The sequence below is a fragment of the Miniopterus natalensis genome, chromosome 17 (assembly GCF_054644295.1).
Source record: "Miniopterus natalensis isolate mMinNat1 chromosome 17, mMinNat1.hap1, whole genome shotgun sequence".
Classification (NCBI taxonomy): Eukaryota; Metazoa; Chordata; class Mammalia; order Chiroptera; family Miniopteridae; genus Miniopterus; species Miniopterus natalensis.
The window spans coordinates 38,669,321-38,686,958 of NC_142097.1; the positions used below are offsets into that span (position 1 = coordinate 38,669,321).

Consider the following 17,638-nt stretch of genomic DNA (forward strand, 5'->3'; position numbering starts at 1 on the left):
CACTTGCCCTTTGTGTGGAATGTGCATTTGTGAAAATAGAATTATTTTTCTTACCTTTGCAGAACTGTGTATAGGTTTTATGAGCCATGGTGAGGTCACTGCCACCTCCAAGAATTTGAAAATAGGGAGATAAGATTTCCCTTGGAAATAGGGTTGCCAGATTCGGCCAATAAAAAGACAGGATGCTCAGTTAATCTGAATGTCAGAGAAACAATGAATAATTTTTAGTATAAGTATGCTCCAAATATTGCCTGGGATATACTTACACCAAAATAATAGTAATAATAATTCATTTTTCTCCTGGAATTCACATGAACGGGGCATCCTGTATTGTATCCGGTGACGCTACTTGGAGAGTTAAAGTATAAAAACTAACACATATGGGTAAGAACAAAGAGATGTGACGTCACTTTAAGAAGTCAGAATGGGTCCCTCAGCAGCACTTGATTGGACTTGGAGAACCTAAGAAAAGCATATTTACGAAAACACTTAGAACCCTCTCTTGTAACATAGCTTAAGAACATGCCAGTCGGAAAGGGGGTTGGTCAACAAGAGAAAATGGGGGGGCCAGAGAGACAAACCTTGGCCATTTCCTTTAAGGCTGTCCGGGGGCACCAAACTTCCAGGTCAGGGCAGCTCCGATGTCATCGTGGAGATACCAGGCCTTGGAGTGGCAGAGGCCCCCGGGGTCACCCCACGAACTCCCCATGTTTACCAGGAAAACGTGTGAGAACTCGGCCTCCGGGGCCCCTGGGAGTGCATGGGCCGATCCAGGAGCGTATGTGTTCGACCCTCTGAGGGCGATGGTTGAATAGCATTGACGCCTTCTCTACCCCATTTGCTCTGTGAACATGGGCCATGGGAGCCTGGGCCATCCTCGCTGCGCTGGGTCACCCCAAGTGACACCCAGTGTCAGTGACCTGTGTTGTATTTCACCTGCCTCACTCTGTCTCTCGAGGTCTCGACCACAGCAAACGGCAGGATCCATTTCTTCAGGGCCTAAGTCAGAATCGTAATAAGCAGCGTTTATCGAGTGCTCACTCTATCTTATGTAATCCTCGTAACAACTCTCTGTCCCGGTTTCAGAGACAAAGAAACGCCCTTAGAGAGGTTTACACGGCCTCCGTGTCCAGGTCCCACCCCCCAGCGAGCGGCACAGCTGGGACTCCAACCCAGGGCTTCTTCCCATGGTGACTGGACATTATTAACATTCCAGCAAACACCTTCTTTACACACAAATACACCCATATTTTTATGTAAATAGGCTCAAGTTATACATACTGTTGTGAAACCGTATTTTGTTGTTAATCTTCACCCGAGGATATTTTTCCATGGATTTTTAGAGAGTGGAAGGGAGGGAGGGAGAGAGAGAGAAACATTGATGTGAGAGACACATCAATGGGTTGCCTCCCGAACACCCAGGCGGGGGCCGGGGATCGAACCTGCAATCCAGGTACGTGTCCTTGACCTGATATCAAACCTACGGCCCTTCAGTGCGTGGGTCAATGCTCTAACCACTGAGCACACCGGCCAGGGCTTGAAACCTTTTTAAAAACGTTCAAGATCTCGGGGGCATCCATGTATGTGCTCCTGGCTGCCATGCCATGAAATCATGCCTAGGAGAGTGTTGCGTGTTAACAGACACCTTGACAATTCAGAAAACAAGCTCAGGAAGACTCTAGATAAGCAATCCAAATATCAGGGAGAAATAGTCACCGTTGAAGGAAAGTAATGTCCTCACACCCTCTTACACCCATGTTAAGTAGAACCTTCTCGAGTTTGGGTTACACGAGCAGATGGAAGTTATTTGAGTTTCCATTTGAAATATTTCACCCAGGTGATTCCTGAATCAACAGAGGTGTGTGTATAAAAGGACAGACTTTAAATAGAAGAAAACTGGAGAGAGGGGGCTGCGAGGAAATAGGAGGAGACCCGAGCAGGTTAACATTTATCACCTGCTCTTTCGGGCGCCGGTGACTGTCAGGACTGTAGCCCTCCTGGGTGAAAACGATGGTCCCTCGAGGCTCTCTCCCTGAGAATGGACATCTCTCCAACCATTCCTTCCAGGGAGGGTTCCCGGCCTACAGAGTCAAACCACTGCGGTGACTCACGCCAGCAGGCCCTTTGGTCAGAGGGCACTGATTTCCATAATTAGAACTTGTGACTGATGCTTCCAACCACGAGGGCGTATCACAAGCCCTTGTCCTGAGCACCGCTTCCTCGGCCGGAACCGCCCTGGGGGAATGTCAGGGCTCTGAGTGTTTGCCCCCCGGGGTTTCCCTGCGCTGGGACCAAGGTCACCTTCCTCCCACGATGAACGGCTAGTTGGAGGGGGCTTTTCCTGAGCCCGTCTTAGCCCTCTCAGCAGCCCCACGGGGTTCTTGCTGCCCCACTTTGTGGACAAGGACCCTGAGGTTCAGGGAGGTGAGGAATGCTGTGAGACCGGCTGTCGAGGGGTGTTGGTAGGTAGGGCCTCAACTTGAACCCGGGTCTGCAGACCGCGGATTCTGTTCTCTCTCCCGTGACACCCAGGCCTGAGCCCCTAGAATATTATGAACTAGGTCGGTTTAATCGTCATGATCTCTGCAGAGTTCCCACAGCCAAAAAAAACACCAAGGTCTTTGGCCCGTGTCAGGGGGCCCCCCAGGGCTCCCCAGGGCATGCTTGGCTAACTGGAGCCACTGAGCAGCCCCGAGAGAACGGTGACCCAGAAAGGTAAGGAGAGTTTCAGAACGGGGTGCTCTGTGGTGTCAGATGCCAGGGGCGATAGGGCTGACAATCGCCACGCTGTGTTGTCACTTTGTGCCTTTGGTATGTGCTGTTCCCTCAGCCCGGACTCTCCTGTACTGGTCAGTCCGTACTTTTCAAGACACAGCCACAACCATTGTGTTTCTCCCCGACAATGAAATATCATTATTGCTTAAAATATAACAGAATCGTTATTTTAAAAAAACACGATAAGTTTTTAAGCTAGTTTTACGCATACATATATGTAAATTTTATACCTAACGTTTATAATTTACATATTGTTGTATTTGCAGTTTTAGATATAAAACAGGTAAATTTGCATATTAAAAATGTAAAATGCCAAAATGGTACCCTACAATGTACAGATTTGGTAACTCTCATTTTCTCACTATATAGTAGATCTATTTTATGCTGATAGTATAGAGTTAAATAAATATTTTAAATAAAGTTTTAAAAAATGTAAAACTAGTAAATGCTCATTGCAAAAAAATTTAAACAGTACTAAAAATAGGTAAACAGCACACAAGGCTCTCCTTCTAAATCTAGAGAGCCATTGTGACTGTTTTGGCAAACATCTTCACACACACACATCGTGATATAAATACGCTCAATTTCTATATACTGTTCTGAAAACTTTTTAAAAAATTCAGCAAGGTCTTGGTGACATTCTTCCATGTTAAATGAGATCAGTCTTTTAAATGACTACCTAACATTATTGTGAGATTTATTTGACTGAACTACTAAGGATGGACGTTCATTTTGGGATTGTGGATGATGCTGTGATGAGCATCCTTGTATGTAGAATATTCTTTCTGGACTAAGCATGAAGTCTATGGAAAAATCAGTGTGTCTGATTTTGGAGGTCCCGCATTATGACAGTTATGTAAAAAATGTACCCACGGAAATGTCTAAAAGTTGAGCCACTGTTCACACAGATCATTTCCGGGCAGAGGGACCAGGAGCGGTTTTGTTCGTCTGCTCTGCTGTCCTTCCAGATGTTTCTCTCATACACCTGTCTTACTCCGTCTTCACTGCCTTGACTCAAGTAGAAATGTGTTTTTGGCCCTGGCCAGTTTGGCTCAGTGGTTAAAATGTCTGCCTGTGGACTGAAGGGTCCTGGGTTCGATTCTGGCCGAGGCCAGGAACCTCGGTTGCAGGCTCAGGCCTCAGCCCCAGTCGGGGCTCGTGCGGGAGGCAGCCAATCGATGTGTCTCTCTCACGTCGATGTTTCTCTCTCTCTCTCTCTCTCTCTCTCTCTCTCTCCCTTCCACTTTCTTTGAAAAGCAATGGAAAAAATATCCTCGAGTGAGAATTTAAAAAAGCCCAACAAAACGAAATGTATTTCTACATTGCACAAGAAATGTGGTTTTTTTAATCACTCAAGTGTCACCTCTGGTGACCTCCTCTTTCCTGTTTCCTCTGTGCCACACTCAGTCCGTCGCTGGCCACTCTCCGCTGTGTCTGCACGTCCCCCCCCATCCTGTCCCTGAGTCGGTGCCAGCGGGACCCCACCGGTGTTCAGTGGGCACTGCCGACGGACTCGGAGGGCGAACTGGAGGCCAGGTACTCATGGCTCGTGGTCCTAGGGTCGCCCCCTGGGATGGCATCTGCCCTGGACACAGCCTGGGCATTTTCGTGTTTGTCACTCCCAGCTTGTGAGAAAGAAGCCTGGAGGGGGTGACACAGGGGCAAGGAGGCCTTCCAGCCTCAGGCACATCAGAAGCCCGGGAGCTCTTGCCACCTCCAGGCGGGCAGCCACCTGTCCTCAGCTCCCAGCAAAGACCCGGCCAGAGGGAAGCTCGGTGCTTCTGGGCAGCAGGTGTCCCCGCCCCCAGACGGCCTGAAAGGACACAGAGGATGTCTTCATGTTTTCCGTAGAGGTCACTGACTGACTGGGCTCCATGACGTTAGCTTAGAGCTGAGACGCTTCCTCTTTCGTTTGCGTCTCACTCAAGTCCTCCCCGCCCCCACCTTCGTGGAGCCTGAAAAAGGGGAGCGTGCAGGCAAAGCTCAGGCTTTCAGATGCAACCGCAGCCAGGGGTGTGCGCGGCGGGCCTGCAGCGGCGGCTGGGGAAGCCACCCGGGGGATCACGGCATCCCCCAGAGGTCCCGAGGCCGCCCGCCCTGCCCTGTCTTCCGCCCCTCGAGCCGACTGTCTCAGCTGCCACCCAAGGAGCCCTGAGGCTGCAGAGGATTCTGCGGATCCCAATTCCTCTTTTTCAGGGAGTGACATTGTTAAAGTAAAAACTCGAGTCTGCTTTTGCCCAATTTGTCGACATTATTGTGTGCATTGGCAAGGCACATATAGACACGCATATGTGTATAATCGATACACCACACACACGCCAGATTGTGGGAGCTTTCGGAAACTGTTGGCACAGAAAATAACTTGCCTGACGACATCAAAGACCTGAGAAAGAGGCCACTGCACCAAGGGCCCGAGTGACTGACTGCTTAGCAATTTGCAGCCTCACGGATGATAAGCATCTATTTGCACCAGTAAGTTGAAGTAAAAAAAAAAAACTGTAGCTGTTTGTTCTCGGAAACAGTAACTGAAGTCACAAATCATAAATAATAAAAGATAGAAAAATCTTCTTTTCACCTAATGGACTGAATGATTTCTTGCTTTGCGTTCCGGCTAATGGCCTCTCTCCCTTGGCACGACCGGAGCTGGCCCATTACAGGCAAGTCAGGCCGCGGCTCGCAAGCAGGACATGGTCCAGCAGATCATTTATAAGGTGGCTGTTTGGAAGGCAGAATGTGCTTTCCCTGGAAACCATCATGCCGGGGTGACCGGTTTTCAGGTTCACTTGCTCAGTGCTTAACCCTCACTGTGCCTGGTCTCAGTGGGGCAGGTTTCTGCAGCGCACAAGGGAGGAAACAAGTCAACTCTCTCCACCTGTAGCCCTGGCTCTGAGTACAATTTAAATGTAAGTCATCTTTCTTTTCCATCTCCCCAGCTCCCTTGTGGCATTCAGGTCCCCGGACTAACCCCCTGGATCACAGGGCCCTCCCCAATCGCTGGGTTGCTCTCCTGCTGGGAGACTCTTGACCACAAATCACCTGCCTGTTGGTCCCCACTTCCTGACCAACCAGGCTACCATCTCCCCCGCTCAGCTGATGCCAGCTTGGGGCTAGAGAAAAAGCCAGCTGAGCAGATACGCATTCAGACTAGCAGATGAATGACTGAAACCCTTCTAATTTATTCTCATGGTAAAACTCGCCAGCCGTGACCTTTGAGAGTCATTGTGGGCAGTAAGGTCTAAGGGGTGAGAAAAAAGGGGTTAAAAGTGCAGAATCTGCACACTCGTCGGCGGGACTCTGAGGCTGCTTGCTGCACCCGGCATCCAGAGCACTGGCAGGCAGTCAGGAAAGAACCCTTCCTTGGGAAAAGCGGGATGGTCACGGGTTCAGACGCTGGGTGACTGATCTCCCCTCAGTGAATGAGCTGGTTCTCTGGCCACCCCTGAGAACCCCCAGTGGGGAAACCACTTGCACACGCACAGAGCCACCCGCCAGCTTTCTATGCCTCGTGATGAAATCCTAACAGGCAGCCCAGGATCGCCAGATGCTTCTGGGAAGTTCTAACATGAAAACAGAAAACAGACAAACAAACAACAGGAAACAGCCGAACAAAACTTCAGAAGTCGTATAGTTAATACCCAGAGAGAGATCGGAGAAGATATCTTACCCGCCGAAGGAGAAAAGCTGCAGCGTGAGCAACCGCAGCAAGAAAGGGCTTCTGGCTATTAAAGAATACGCTGTTTGAAAAGAAATATTAAAAAGAAAAGAGAGAAGCTAACTGATGAAAACTTCGGAAAATAGTGCAAAACGATAGATGGAAAAATATGAAAGAAAAGAAAAATAGAGGAAAGTCCCACATCCAGCAACAAATGGAGGAAAGGAAATTGTCAAGAAATAGTACAAGAAAATTTCTTAGAATTTAAGCAGTTTGAGTGCAAAATGAAGAATTCCTGGTAATGAATGCAACGAATTGAATGAAAACCTAATGAGTACCTTTTAGGTTCCAGACACCTTGAGTGGAAGTTTTTACCCTTGAGCATCTCATAGTCTAGAAAGGGAGATATTTTAAGAACCAGGCTCCACTCACGTGACAAGGACAGTGACAGCAGATAGGCACAGGACAGTGACCTGGCAGAGGAGGGAGTTTTGTCCTGGGGGAGGCTGGGTTGGGAGAGCGTTACTGCAGAGGTGATAACTGAACTAAAGAAGCCTCTCCGGATGTTGGAGGCCATTCAACCCACAGGCAGAGTCCAGAGTTACTCACTGGATGCCTAAAACTCGGTAAGGCCGGTGCTCTTACTATCTGTTGTACAAACCGGGGAGAGATTCCTGAGAGGTAAAATAACCGATTCAGGTCGAGTGCTAACAGGCGGAGGCTCTAGGGTTCAAACACAGACCATCCTCTTAGCCCCCGGGCCACACTGCCTCTCGGGACAACTGGAGAAAGGCATTCAGTCAAAAGGCACGGCGCCCAGGAAAGCCCACTACCTCTCAGGCACGGCAAGACGGGTGCGTCAGTGCTCTCGGAGGGTTTTCAGAACAGGTAGGGTATGAACACACTTTATGGAAGAACTGGGTTCAGGTAAGAGTGGATTTGAGCACTGCGGTCAAAGAACAAATGTTGAGGTTTCATTCCAGGATGAACAAACGAGGCTCAGGCAGGGGTGGGGAATGTCTGGCCCTCAGGCCATCGAGGCCTGGCCCGGCCAAGGCCACCGCAGGCGGGACTCGGAACTCAATAAACCTAGGAGCATTTTTCATAGCTAATTTTTAAAAATATATATCTTTATTGAGTTCAGAGAGAGGAAGGGAGAGAGAGAGAGAAACATCAATGATGAGAGAGTCGTCATTGATGGGCTGCCTCCTGCACGCCCCTGACTGGGGATCGAGCCCGCGACCCGGGCATGTGCCCTGACCAGGAATCAAACCTCCATCTTCTGGATCCTAGGTCGATGCTCAGTTGCTGAGCCACGCCCAGCCAGGCTCATAGCTAATTTTTAAGTTGATAATTCTGCATGGCTCGAGAATGACGTTATAAATATCCAAATGGCCCTTGGCAGAGAAAAGGTTCCCCACCCTGGGGCTGAGGCAATCAACCGAGTTTCAAAGATCAAACGTCCACGGGGTTAAGGGCAGGGAAGACAGGAAGAGAAGTGCTGAGGTCATCAAGGTTGTGCGTGTGCGTGTGCGTGTGTGTCCGTCTTGGAGATTGGGAAGAGGAATTTGGATGGAGAGACACAAGTGTAGTAAAATGCGCTGAACTTCAGAAGAATAGAGGGTGCTCTGCAGCGGTGGGACAACGGCTTGGGCCGAAAAACAGGGCTTGGGGTGTATTTGAGTGAAGGCTGAGAGGTGAGAAGCGACCACCGGGAGGAAAGCTGCGGGCCCCTTCAGGGGAAGGTCTTGGAAGAGAGGCGGTGGGCGGAGGTGGGGGTCTGAGGGTCAGGGCTGTGATGGAGCAGGGCTTCCCGGGGTCCTCTGTAGGAACCGAGTGGAGAGCATGGGCGAGCCCGGGAAGATGAGCTGAGCTGGACAGGAGGAGGGCATGGGGGCTCGTCCGCAGGCTGGCTGGGAGAGGGGGTGCCCACTAGGTCGCGCCTTGTCCTTGGCAGCACCCAGCTGATGAGCCAGCCTGACCAGGCACCACGCCCTGACGTCTGATGGGCGGTGGGATCGGGAGGGGCTGCAGAGCGGTGGGTCAGGGCATCCTCAGCTTCCATACGCTCAGCCTCCCAGGGCCGGAGGCGGCCCGAGGGGTCGGAGCTCTCTCCTCTCCTCTCTTCTTGCAGATGGGAACCGCGCGGTTCGGGAAGGGTAGGAGGCCTACCCAAGGCCACTGCGCTACTGCAGTCCTCGTGTCCCCCGGGGACCTGCTCTGTTCCCCAGCCTCGCCCCGCCAGACGCGGAGGCACCGAGGGACGCCTCCGGGGCGAAGAGAAGCCCCGCCGGCGTCCTTGGGCCCAGACGCCGCCTCCGCGCCGCCCACCGCTCCGCGCGCTGCACCTGCAGGTGGCGGCTGCGGCGGGCGCTGCCCCCCGCGCCCCGGCCGTTGCAGCCGCCGCGAGCAAACGGAGAAGGGAAAGTCCAGGGGTGACCGCACCGGGGAGCGCGCGCCGGGGCTGTGCGTCAGCCTCCGGCCACGGCTGACTTGTTTGGGACCAGGCTGGCGCAATGAGTCACTTTTCAAACCCACGGCCCAGCGAGCACAGTCACAGACATGCAAACCCGGCCGCGCCGACGCCGCCCCCGGGGAAACCGCGGCCCCGCGCGCAGGGCGCCTCGCTCCAGCTTCCCCGCGGCCCCGAGCGGCCCTGGAGGGACTGGAGGCGACGCCCCCGTGAGGGCCGGGGAGGCGCGGCGACCTCGGGGGCCGCCTCCGGCGCCTCGGCGCCCCCTGGCGACCCTCTGCGCTTGGAGACGGGGCCGCGCGCGGCGTTAGGACCCGGGCTCCCGGGAGAGGCCGCTGGAGGCTCAGGGGCGTGGCGAGGGCGCGGCGGGGGCGGGGCGGCTCCAAGGGGCGGGGCGCGAGGAGCGGCTCCGGGCGCCGGGGCGCGTGGCCGTGCGCAATGAGCAATGCGCAAGCGCCCGGGGGCCGCGGCGGTAGGCCGGCGGTCTGGCGTCTTCCCGGCCGGGCGGGGTGCAGGCACTGGGGTGGGCGCCCCCCAGCGGGGCGGGGTGCAGGTACTTCGGGTGGGCGCCCCCCAGCGGGGCGGGGTGCAGGTACTTCGGGTGGGCGCCCCCCAGCGGGGCCGGGTGCAGGTACTTCGGGTGGGCGCCCCCCAGCGGGGCCGGGTGCAGGTACTTCGGGTGGGCGCCCCCCAGCGGGGCCGGGTGCAGGTAGTGGGGTGGGCGCCCCCCCAGCGGGGCCGGGTGCAGGTACTTGGGCTTGGCGCCCCCCAGCGGGGCGGGGTGCAGGTACTGGGGTGGGCGCCCCCCAGCGGGGCCCGGGCCGCGGGGAGGCGGAGGGCGGGCCGGTGGCGGTCGAGGCGGCGCGCGGAGGCCGTGGGAGGGGCAGCCGCCGGGGAAGCTGCGAGGACGGCGGGGGCGGAGGAGTCTGGGGGGGGGGAGGCCCGGCCCGGCGGGAGAGTCCTTGGGGAGTAAAAACAAAGCGAGAGTCCCCGGGGGAGTCCCCTCCCCAGCCCCAGCCGGGGACCCGGTCGCGTCTGCCCCGGGCGGAGCTCCCTGCCCGTTGCTATAGGCAACCAGCTCGGGTGACCAACTTGTCCCCGGTTTTGGCGCTGGCAGGATGGCGGGCCCGCAGCCCCCCGCCCCCATGACCCTATTCTGCCTCCTGGGGCTCCACCCAGCGTAGACCTGGGAGGCTTTTTAATATCAGGCTTTTTTAACACTACTATTTTTAACATTAGGGTGAAGACACCCCGCACACCACCGTCCCGACCGGCCCTGCCATGCCCGTTCCTGTGAAATAAGCGCTGCCGTGGGGGCGCGCCCTGCCCGAAGGTAGGGGGGCCGCGGGGGGCGCACCGTGCCCGGTGCCCTGCCCGGTGGATGGCAGGTTCCAGCCCGGCTTTGGAGCAGTGAGGGCGACTCTGCGCTCCCGTCGGAGCCTTGACAGCAGAGCCCAGTTTGGGAATTTCTCCCACACTCTGGACCCCTCCTCCCCTTGCCTAGGGTTTTGGATATCCAACCAGAACAGCCATTAGCTTAAATTTTCCCATCAGTTGTCTACCATTAAGTTGGGAAAATCTAGATAGAAAGTACCAGAGGTTCCAGACAGAGATGTCCAATCTTTTTCCTTTTCCAATTCAGAAAGCCTGGTGGTGGAACAGCTGTTTAACCCCCTGAAACAGGATGAAAGCTCTACCTAAAAACAAGATATGAAGGGAAGACACCTGTCATTGTGAGACTGGCTTCTGATTAGTCACTGATGTCTTCCCTGGGGTTGACATGACCTTGTGACGATAAACCTCAGTGGCTGCAGTTAAATCACAGAACCAGCGGTTCTTACATTAGTTAGTTCTCTGTCTGGCCTTGGACACCTTTGAGTCACACCGGGAAGGATGAGTATTTCTCATGTGGCCATACTGAGTCAATTCATCACATCGCTATTATTTCCCAAACAACAGGAGGAAATTGGAAATCCAGGTCATGCTCTTATGGGTGACCCCTGGTTTTTCCAATGGGATCAGATTCCGTAAGAGATAGAGAAATGGATTTCATGACTTTATTTTCACTTTTTCAGTTACCCTCCCCAAGAAATTGATTGGAAACGGGGAAAGCAAACAGCTTGGTGTGGCCTCTCTAAGGCATAAACAGACGTTCCATTTGGGGAGGAATCAGAGATGTACGTGGAGGATAGGTAGATTGAAGTCTCCAGGGTGGATATACGTTTTATGTGTGACTAGCTGTGTCTTCTTGGTAGATGAAAACAGTACGGCACTCGGAACAGACACTTAGAACAGCTCTCATCTCAAAGAACCCAGCGCTTGTCGCCCAGTATGAGAAGCTCGATGCTGCAGAACGGCGTCTGATGAACGAAGCTTTCCAGCCAGCCAGTGGTCTCTTCGCACCCATTTCCTTGCATTCTCAATCGGATTGGATCGCCTCCCATCCTGAGCCTCCCCAAGACTTTGAACAGTTTTTCAGCGATCCTACCAGAAAGACACCCTCCCCAGAGAAACACATTATTTATATCCAGTGCATTGGTATATATTGTAATGTGCCAGATTTGGTTTGCTTGTGCAGTTGGTGCCGTTGCCTGCGATCGTTTGGGCTGTTGATCTAATCCAGTGGTGGAAGCTTTTAGCCAAACTGCCTTAAAAGGGGGGCATTTTTATTTCTTTCTAATTCATGTTCATATTAATGAATGATAAAGGTGTTTTGAAAGTTTAGAGTTGGTTTGTTGCTAATTCCAAATTTATAATTATAGACAGGCAAAGACTGACCATTTTAATTGTCCTAACGTCTGTCTTTAAATTTTCTTCCATGTTGTAGGATCTCTGGGAAACACCACAGTTATCAGTGAAGAGTACGTTAAGTGGCTCAAGGGCTACTGTGAAGCATTTTTCTACGGCTTGACAGTAAAACTCCTAGAACCAGTTCCCGTCTCTGCAACGGGGTGCTCCTTTAGAATCAATGATAACACAAAGAACCTACAGATACATGCAGGTGAATCAGGCAGCTTTACAGTTTTAACCAAATAAAGGGTGTGGAGATATATGTGTGTGTGTGTGTGTGTGTGTGTGTGTGTGTACATAACACATGTGTGTATCTTTTTGAATAGGGCACATCCTGAAGTTCTTAAAACTGAAGAAACCTGAAGATGCCTTCTGTATTGTGGGGATAACAATGATCGATCTTTACCCCAGGGACTCCTGGAATTTTGTCTTTGGACAGGCCTCTTTGACAGACGGTACTCCTTTTTGGCATTGTTTGTAGAAACTTTTTGAGAATATTTGAAGATGTTGAAAGAGGGAAAAGCTCCACTATAATTTTGCTACTTAACACTGTATGTTTCCGGTGCAGCATTGTGCTGTCCGGGACATGTGCTGTTGATACATTCCCCTGGTCTGAGTTCTTCCCCAGGTTGGCTGTTCACTACCTGTATGACCTTGAAGTGAATAATACCTACTTTGCGGGGTCATTTTGAGATAATTTATATGGAAGTGCCAATGCATAAAAAGTGTATATATATGCCTGGCACATACACAGGCACTCAGAGCAACAGATGGGAAATGTAAGTAATTTGGTAGCAAGGTGAATTACATAAATTAAGGATATTTGAACTGCCATTAGCATAACTGCAAATCTTGCTAATTGTTTTTTAACTTTGTAGTCATCTTGCATAGATGGAATAGCCATGGGCTGCTTTATAAGTGTATGCTTATCCCGTGTCTTATTTTATTTTAAAAGAAAATAATGTTATTTTAAAAAGTAAACTTCAGGCTTTGATTTGAGATGTAATAAACTTTGACTCATTAGGAACCCTGCATGGTAATATTGGGGGTGGGAAAGGATCCAGAAGAAAATAATATTTTTGCCTAAATAATATTTTTGCCTTCCCTTCTCTTTTCCCACGTCCTTTTTTTTTTTTAAATCCTCGGTCCAGAATATGTTTATTGATTTTAGAGAGAGGGAGGGAGAGACAGACAGAGAGAGACAGACAGAGACAGAGACATCGATCAGTCACCTCCCGTATGTGCCCGGCCTAGGGATCGAATCCACAACCTTTTGGTCTACGTGGCGACGCTCCAACCAACTGAACCACCCGGCCAGTGCCCATATGTCCATTTTTGCTCTATTTCTCTATCTTTATCTCCAGGGTCTGAGACTGTTTGAAGGGGAAAGGACCAGGGAAATAAGGGGAGTGGCTATCTATGTGTATTCTGGATTTGGGTTGGTGAGTAGGTACCAGGGCCTATAATTTATGAGTACCAAGTTTATGGACTGTTTGGATGACACATTAGCTTCTCTCTCTGACAAATTTTTCTATTAGATATCTCCTTCTCTAACCCATTCATCAGAGGTAGGGGCGCAGGGAACTACCCCTTTATCCTCAGTACTCTATTACATTCTTATACACCCACCCCCCATGACCCTATCAGTACACTCTCTTGGGAGACTCAGGTCACTGCTGTGTTCCCAAGTTCTGTATCAGCTACTTTTCTATCCAATATAAGCTTGTATCAGCTAAATTTTTTACCTTCCCTTTTATTTTTAACCTGGTAGAGATGGAAACATTTTTAAAAATTAAAACTGTTTATGTAGCTATTGCTAGCTAATTTATCTGGTACATTTGAGGAGGTCAGGAAGCATTCCTCCAAAATGTTCCTACTTTAATTTTTTTTAAGTCTCTTAAATATTCCATCACATAGGAGAACTAGTTGTAAGCTAGCAGCGTTGATCTGCCAGGCAGCGAAACAGTATCCTACAGGTCACTATTCTCTCCGGTTTACAAAGGATCGTGTTTTAAATTGAGAAATACTTAATTACAAAGAAAATAGTCTTGTAGTTGTAGAATTATTAGAATTCTTACTAAAGGTATTTAGTGAAATATGTCCACACTTCTTTGGCCAGAGGAGGTTACTTGTTCATGTGAGTGGATTCCATTTTTTTTCTTAACTTCCAAAATGTTGTCTTCTCCCTAAATTTCAAATACTAGTGGACACTTTCCAAGGGTGGGACAAGGAAGGTTCTTTTTTGGGCAGACTTACTATGAAATCATTTCTGTAACCAAATCGCCCCTTACAGCTTTCAAATAAGAACGGAAAGAGAGGCATAAATAAAAGTGGTAATGTAAACAAGTCGAGTTATAAAGCAGTCCCTGCTAGAGTGGGTTGAAAATCGCACTCTGCCTCCATGTGTGTGAAGGCGGCTTAGACGAGCCTGAGACCTGACACAGGAAGCCAGTTACGAGAGGGCTTATTCTGGTCACCCGACTCCAGCGGCGTAATAGAGCTGCGCTCGGGGGTTGGGGGGGGGGAGGGCTGTCTTCTGTCCAAAGGCATGGGCCCAAGTGTGATCTCCAAGGCGCCTGGGGCAGTAGCTGGGCAGTTTCCCCAGTAGCTGGCATGAGGGGGTACAGGCACCCTCACTGACACATAGGGCACGGAAATATGTTTATCGTGTTCGCGTTTTTTTTAGTTTTTTCTGTTGCTTTTCAGAGAGAGAGAGTGGGCAGGAGAGAGAGAGAAAAAACATTGACGGTTGCCTCCCGCACACACCCCAGCCAGGGCCAGGATCCAGCCTGCAACCACGCGAGGTACGTGCCCTTGGCCAGAATCAAACCCGGGGCCCTTGGGTCCGCGGGCCGGCGCTTTGACCACTGAGCCAGACCAGCCAGGGCTAGCGTGGTCTTACAGGGGGACATCGTGCGCGTGGTTGTTCGTGTGATCATTTTCGTTGCTCCTCCTGGAATACTTGATGTGGGCTCTTTTTGCAGAAAAAGACTTCTTTTGTGGGAAAACAAAACCCTCTGGAATGTCCAGTTTGTCAAGAATTTGACCTCAAAACCATTGAGTTTTGCCGGCAGGACAGACTGGATAGTAGAAGAAGGTTTCGATAGGGACTCGGGCAGAATCTTCCTTGGTCTTGGCAAACCTTACGTGTGTTGGGCGCCGTGAGCGCTCGAGTCCAGACTCGCTCTCCCTGACCCTGCGCCCTAGCAGGCCCTCTGCGGTCTTTCCTTCGGGAGCCTTGCTCTCATCCTGCTGCTGCTTGTCGTCTTGTAGGTGTGGGGATATTCAGCTTTGCCAGGTATGCCAGTGATTTTTACAGCTCAAGCTATCAGGGCAGAGTGAAGGCGTCGCAGAGGACATCTTCCAGCGGCTATCCGGTGTTCAACTACCATACTCCCGCAGTGACTAGCGTTTTGCTGCTCCGGTCCTGTAAGGTGAGTTGTTTGCAAGTCCGGTAGGACTATCTTTAAAGAGATCTTAATTCCCTCAGTAGTACATTAACACTCCTTAAGGTCATTATAAATGAGTTTGTATCATTTGTATACTTTCGGTGGCCATTGCTTGACTGAAATTATCAATAAGAGCAATTTAAATGGATACGTTAATGTTGAACCTTACAGTGTCTGTGCCAGTTTTTGGTCCTGTTGGTTATACGCAGCCTTGGCTTTACCCACCCCCTCACCAGCAGTTTAATTGCAGAATTCTGGCATGAGTAGGTAACCTACCCTTTCAGGCTGCTGTGGTCATCAGGTAAAGCTGCCTTCCTGGGGCCTGGGGGATCTGTGCTTTCCGGCCTCTCAAGGACAGTGGCCTTCCTCTTGGTCTCCAAGCTACCTTCTACTGCAGTCAGTTCTACTGACACAGTTCCTGATGTCTCCCCCACCACTGCTCTTTGGAAAGCCTGTCGCCTCATTTTTTCCATTTCCCATTGCCAGGGACATAGGCTTTTCTGCTTTCACCAGTACCACCTGTGGGGTTTGAGAACTACACCTCACAGAGCACTGTTTTCAGTGTACATTCCTGCATCAGCACCACCGCATGTGATCGTTAACATGCAGGTCAAGCCCCTCCTCCCCGACCTACTGACGCCACCTCTGGGGGAGGGCCCCAGAATTTAAATGGCTACACGTACCCCACTGCTCTAGAGCACTGGCTCTCGACCAGGGGCAGGGTCACCACCCAGGGCTCTTTGGGCAATATGGGGAGACATTTCTGGTTGTCACAGCTGGGGAGTGGCTGCTACTGGCATCTAGTAGGTAGAGGCCAGGGATGCTGCTAAGCGTCCTACAGGGTACAGGATAGCCTCCTTGCCCCAAAGAAAGATCCCACGCAAAGTACCGAGATTTGAGAAAGCCTGGTGTCAAGATTGAGAAAGCCTGGTCCAGAGGTAATTAAGTGGTCATGTACAGTGAGGAAAGCAGTAAGACTTTTAAGGAAATGAGGGGTTAAGTCTTTGGGCAGATTTGAAGTTTTGGTGATGATGGTAAGGGAGCTAATTCCTGCAAATTTGTTCCTTGGAAAAGGAAGAAAAGGGGTGTGTAACTTATTGTTGACAATGGTGGTGCAATAAAGCCTCAATGTGAATGTCTTGCAGACTTTAACCCACGAGATTGGACACATATTTGGACTTCGACACTGCCAGTGGCTGGCATGCTTAATGCAAGGCTCCAACCACTTGGAAGAAGCCGACCGGCGCCCCCTAGATCTGTGCCCTATCTGTTTACGCAAGTTGCAGTGTGCTATCGGCTTCAACATTGTAGAGAGATACAAAGTAAGTTGGGGGGAGGGTAGTCAAAAAGGGGGAAGTGGTCAGATAAGTAGCAAACTACGATTTTTCTATTAGGCCTGTATCTGGAGCTGCCATTTATCAGAGGAAATTAGTGCAGAGATAAGCAGGAAACTGTGGTTTAAAAAAAAAAAACATATAAAGAAATATCCTCCTTAAAAACTTTGACTTGCCTCTGAGTGCCTTACGCTTTAGTTCAGTGAGCAGTGGTGGAAGAGATGTCTGTATTTGCCATTCGTTTACAAGAGAGCCTGAATTTTCAGAACAGAATTAGTATTTATATGTGTGCAAAGTTCGTTTTTAAAAACTATATGAATATGTGGAGGTGATTTACCTTACCAAATATGGGACAGAGGTATGGTAGTCATTAGGAGGAAAAGATGATTTTAAGAAGGAAGAGGGAAGGTACATCATCTCAGTAAGTGGGATCTGTGTGTGTCCACAGACATCAGTATACAGTTAAGCACTCACGGGTACAGCCATTCATTCAGGTGACTGCGGTAGACGTCTGCGTGTACCTTCATGTACATTTGCCTGCCCTTAGCTGTGTGTACACTTACATATGTGCTCACTTCCATATACGTACACAGTCACATCAAATAAAAAGCAGTTGAGTGCCTTGTGGAACATTTGGCAAGTTGAGAAAAGAATAATTATAATAATTCTCCCACCCTAAAAAGCGGTGAGGATTGGCATGGTTACCTTTAATCTTTTCTCCTACGCATGCTTGTGACTGTAATTTACGGTCGTAGTTTGCATGTTTGGGGATATGTTCCTTCACTCAATGTGTCAGCATACGTGCTTTTTTCATACTCATAACCGTCTCTATCAGATGGGACGCCTTCCTGGGGCATCTCAGTCACCGATTCAGAGAACCTGATTTAGAAGCCAGTGTTCCTCTCTTCCTAAAACTATTTTTGCTGTGCTTGGTTCAAATACTAACCTCCTTTCTTCCTTCCAAGGCGCTGGTGAGGTGGATTGATGATGAATCTGCTGACACACCCCAAGTCACCCCGGGACATCGTCGTGAGGAGAAAGTGAATTTGCCCAAACCTGTGGAAGCCTTTAAGGAGTGGAAAGAATGGATAATAAGATGCCTTGCTCTTGTCCAAAGACAAGAGCCTTCCACTAGGAGTAATTAAAATAAATACTTGCACATTGC

The 17,638-nt window shown here is 50.4% G+C and overlaps 1 protein-coding gene across 2 annotated transcripts; it reads left to right on the top strand.

Moving 5' to 3' along the window:
• The first annotated feature begins 10,150 nt into the window (after positions 1-10,150).
• AMZ2 (archaelysin family metallopeptidase 2) lies at positions 10,151-17,638 on the top strand. 2 transcript variants are annotated; one of them, XM_016201481.2, is made up of 7 exons: positions 10,151-10,233; positions 11,156-11,438; positions 11,728-11,901; positions 12,017-12,145; positions 14,964-15,124; positions 16,285-16,461; positions 17,439-17,638. In XM_016201481.2, the coding sequence occupies exons 2-7, from the start codon at positions 11,156-11,158 to the stop codon at positions 17,616-17,618; spliced, it is 1,104 nt and encodes a 367-aa protein (XP_016056967.2). In that variant the 5' UTR covers positions 10,151-10,233; the 3' UTR covers positions 17,619-17,638. The 2 variants fall into 2 exon arrangements, with proteins under 2 accessions (XP_016056967.2, XP_087682446.1); XM_087826320.1 differs by lacking the exon at positions 10,151-10,233 and adding an exon at positions 10,478-10,633.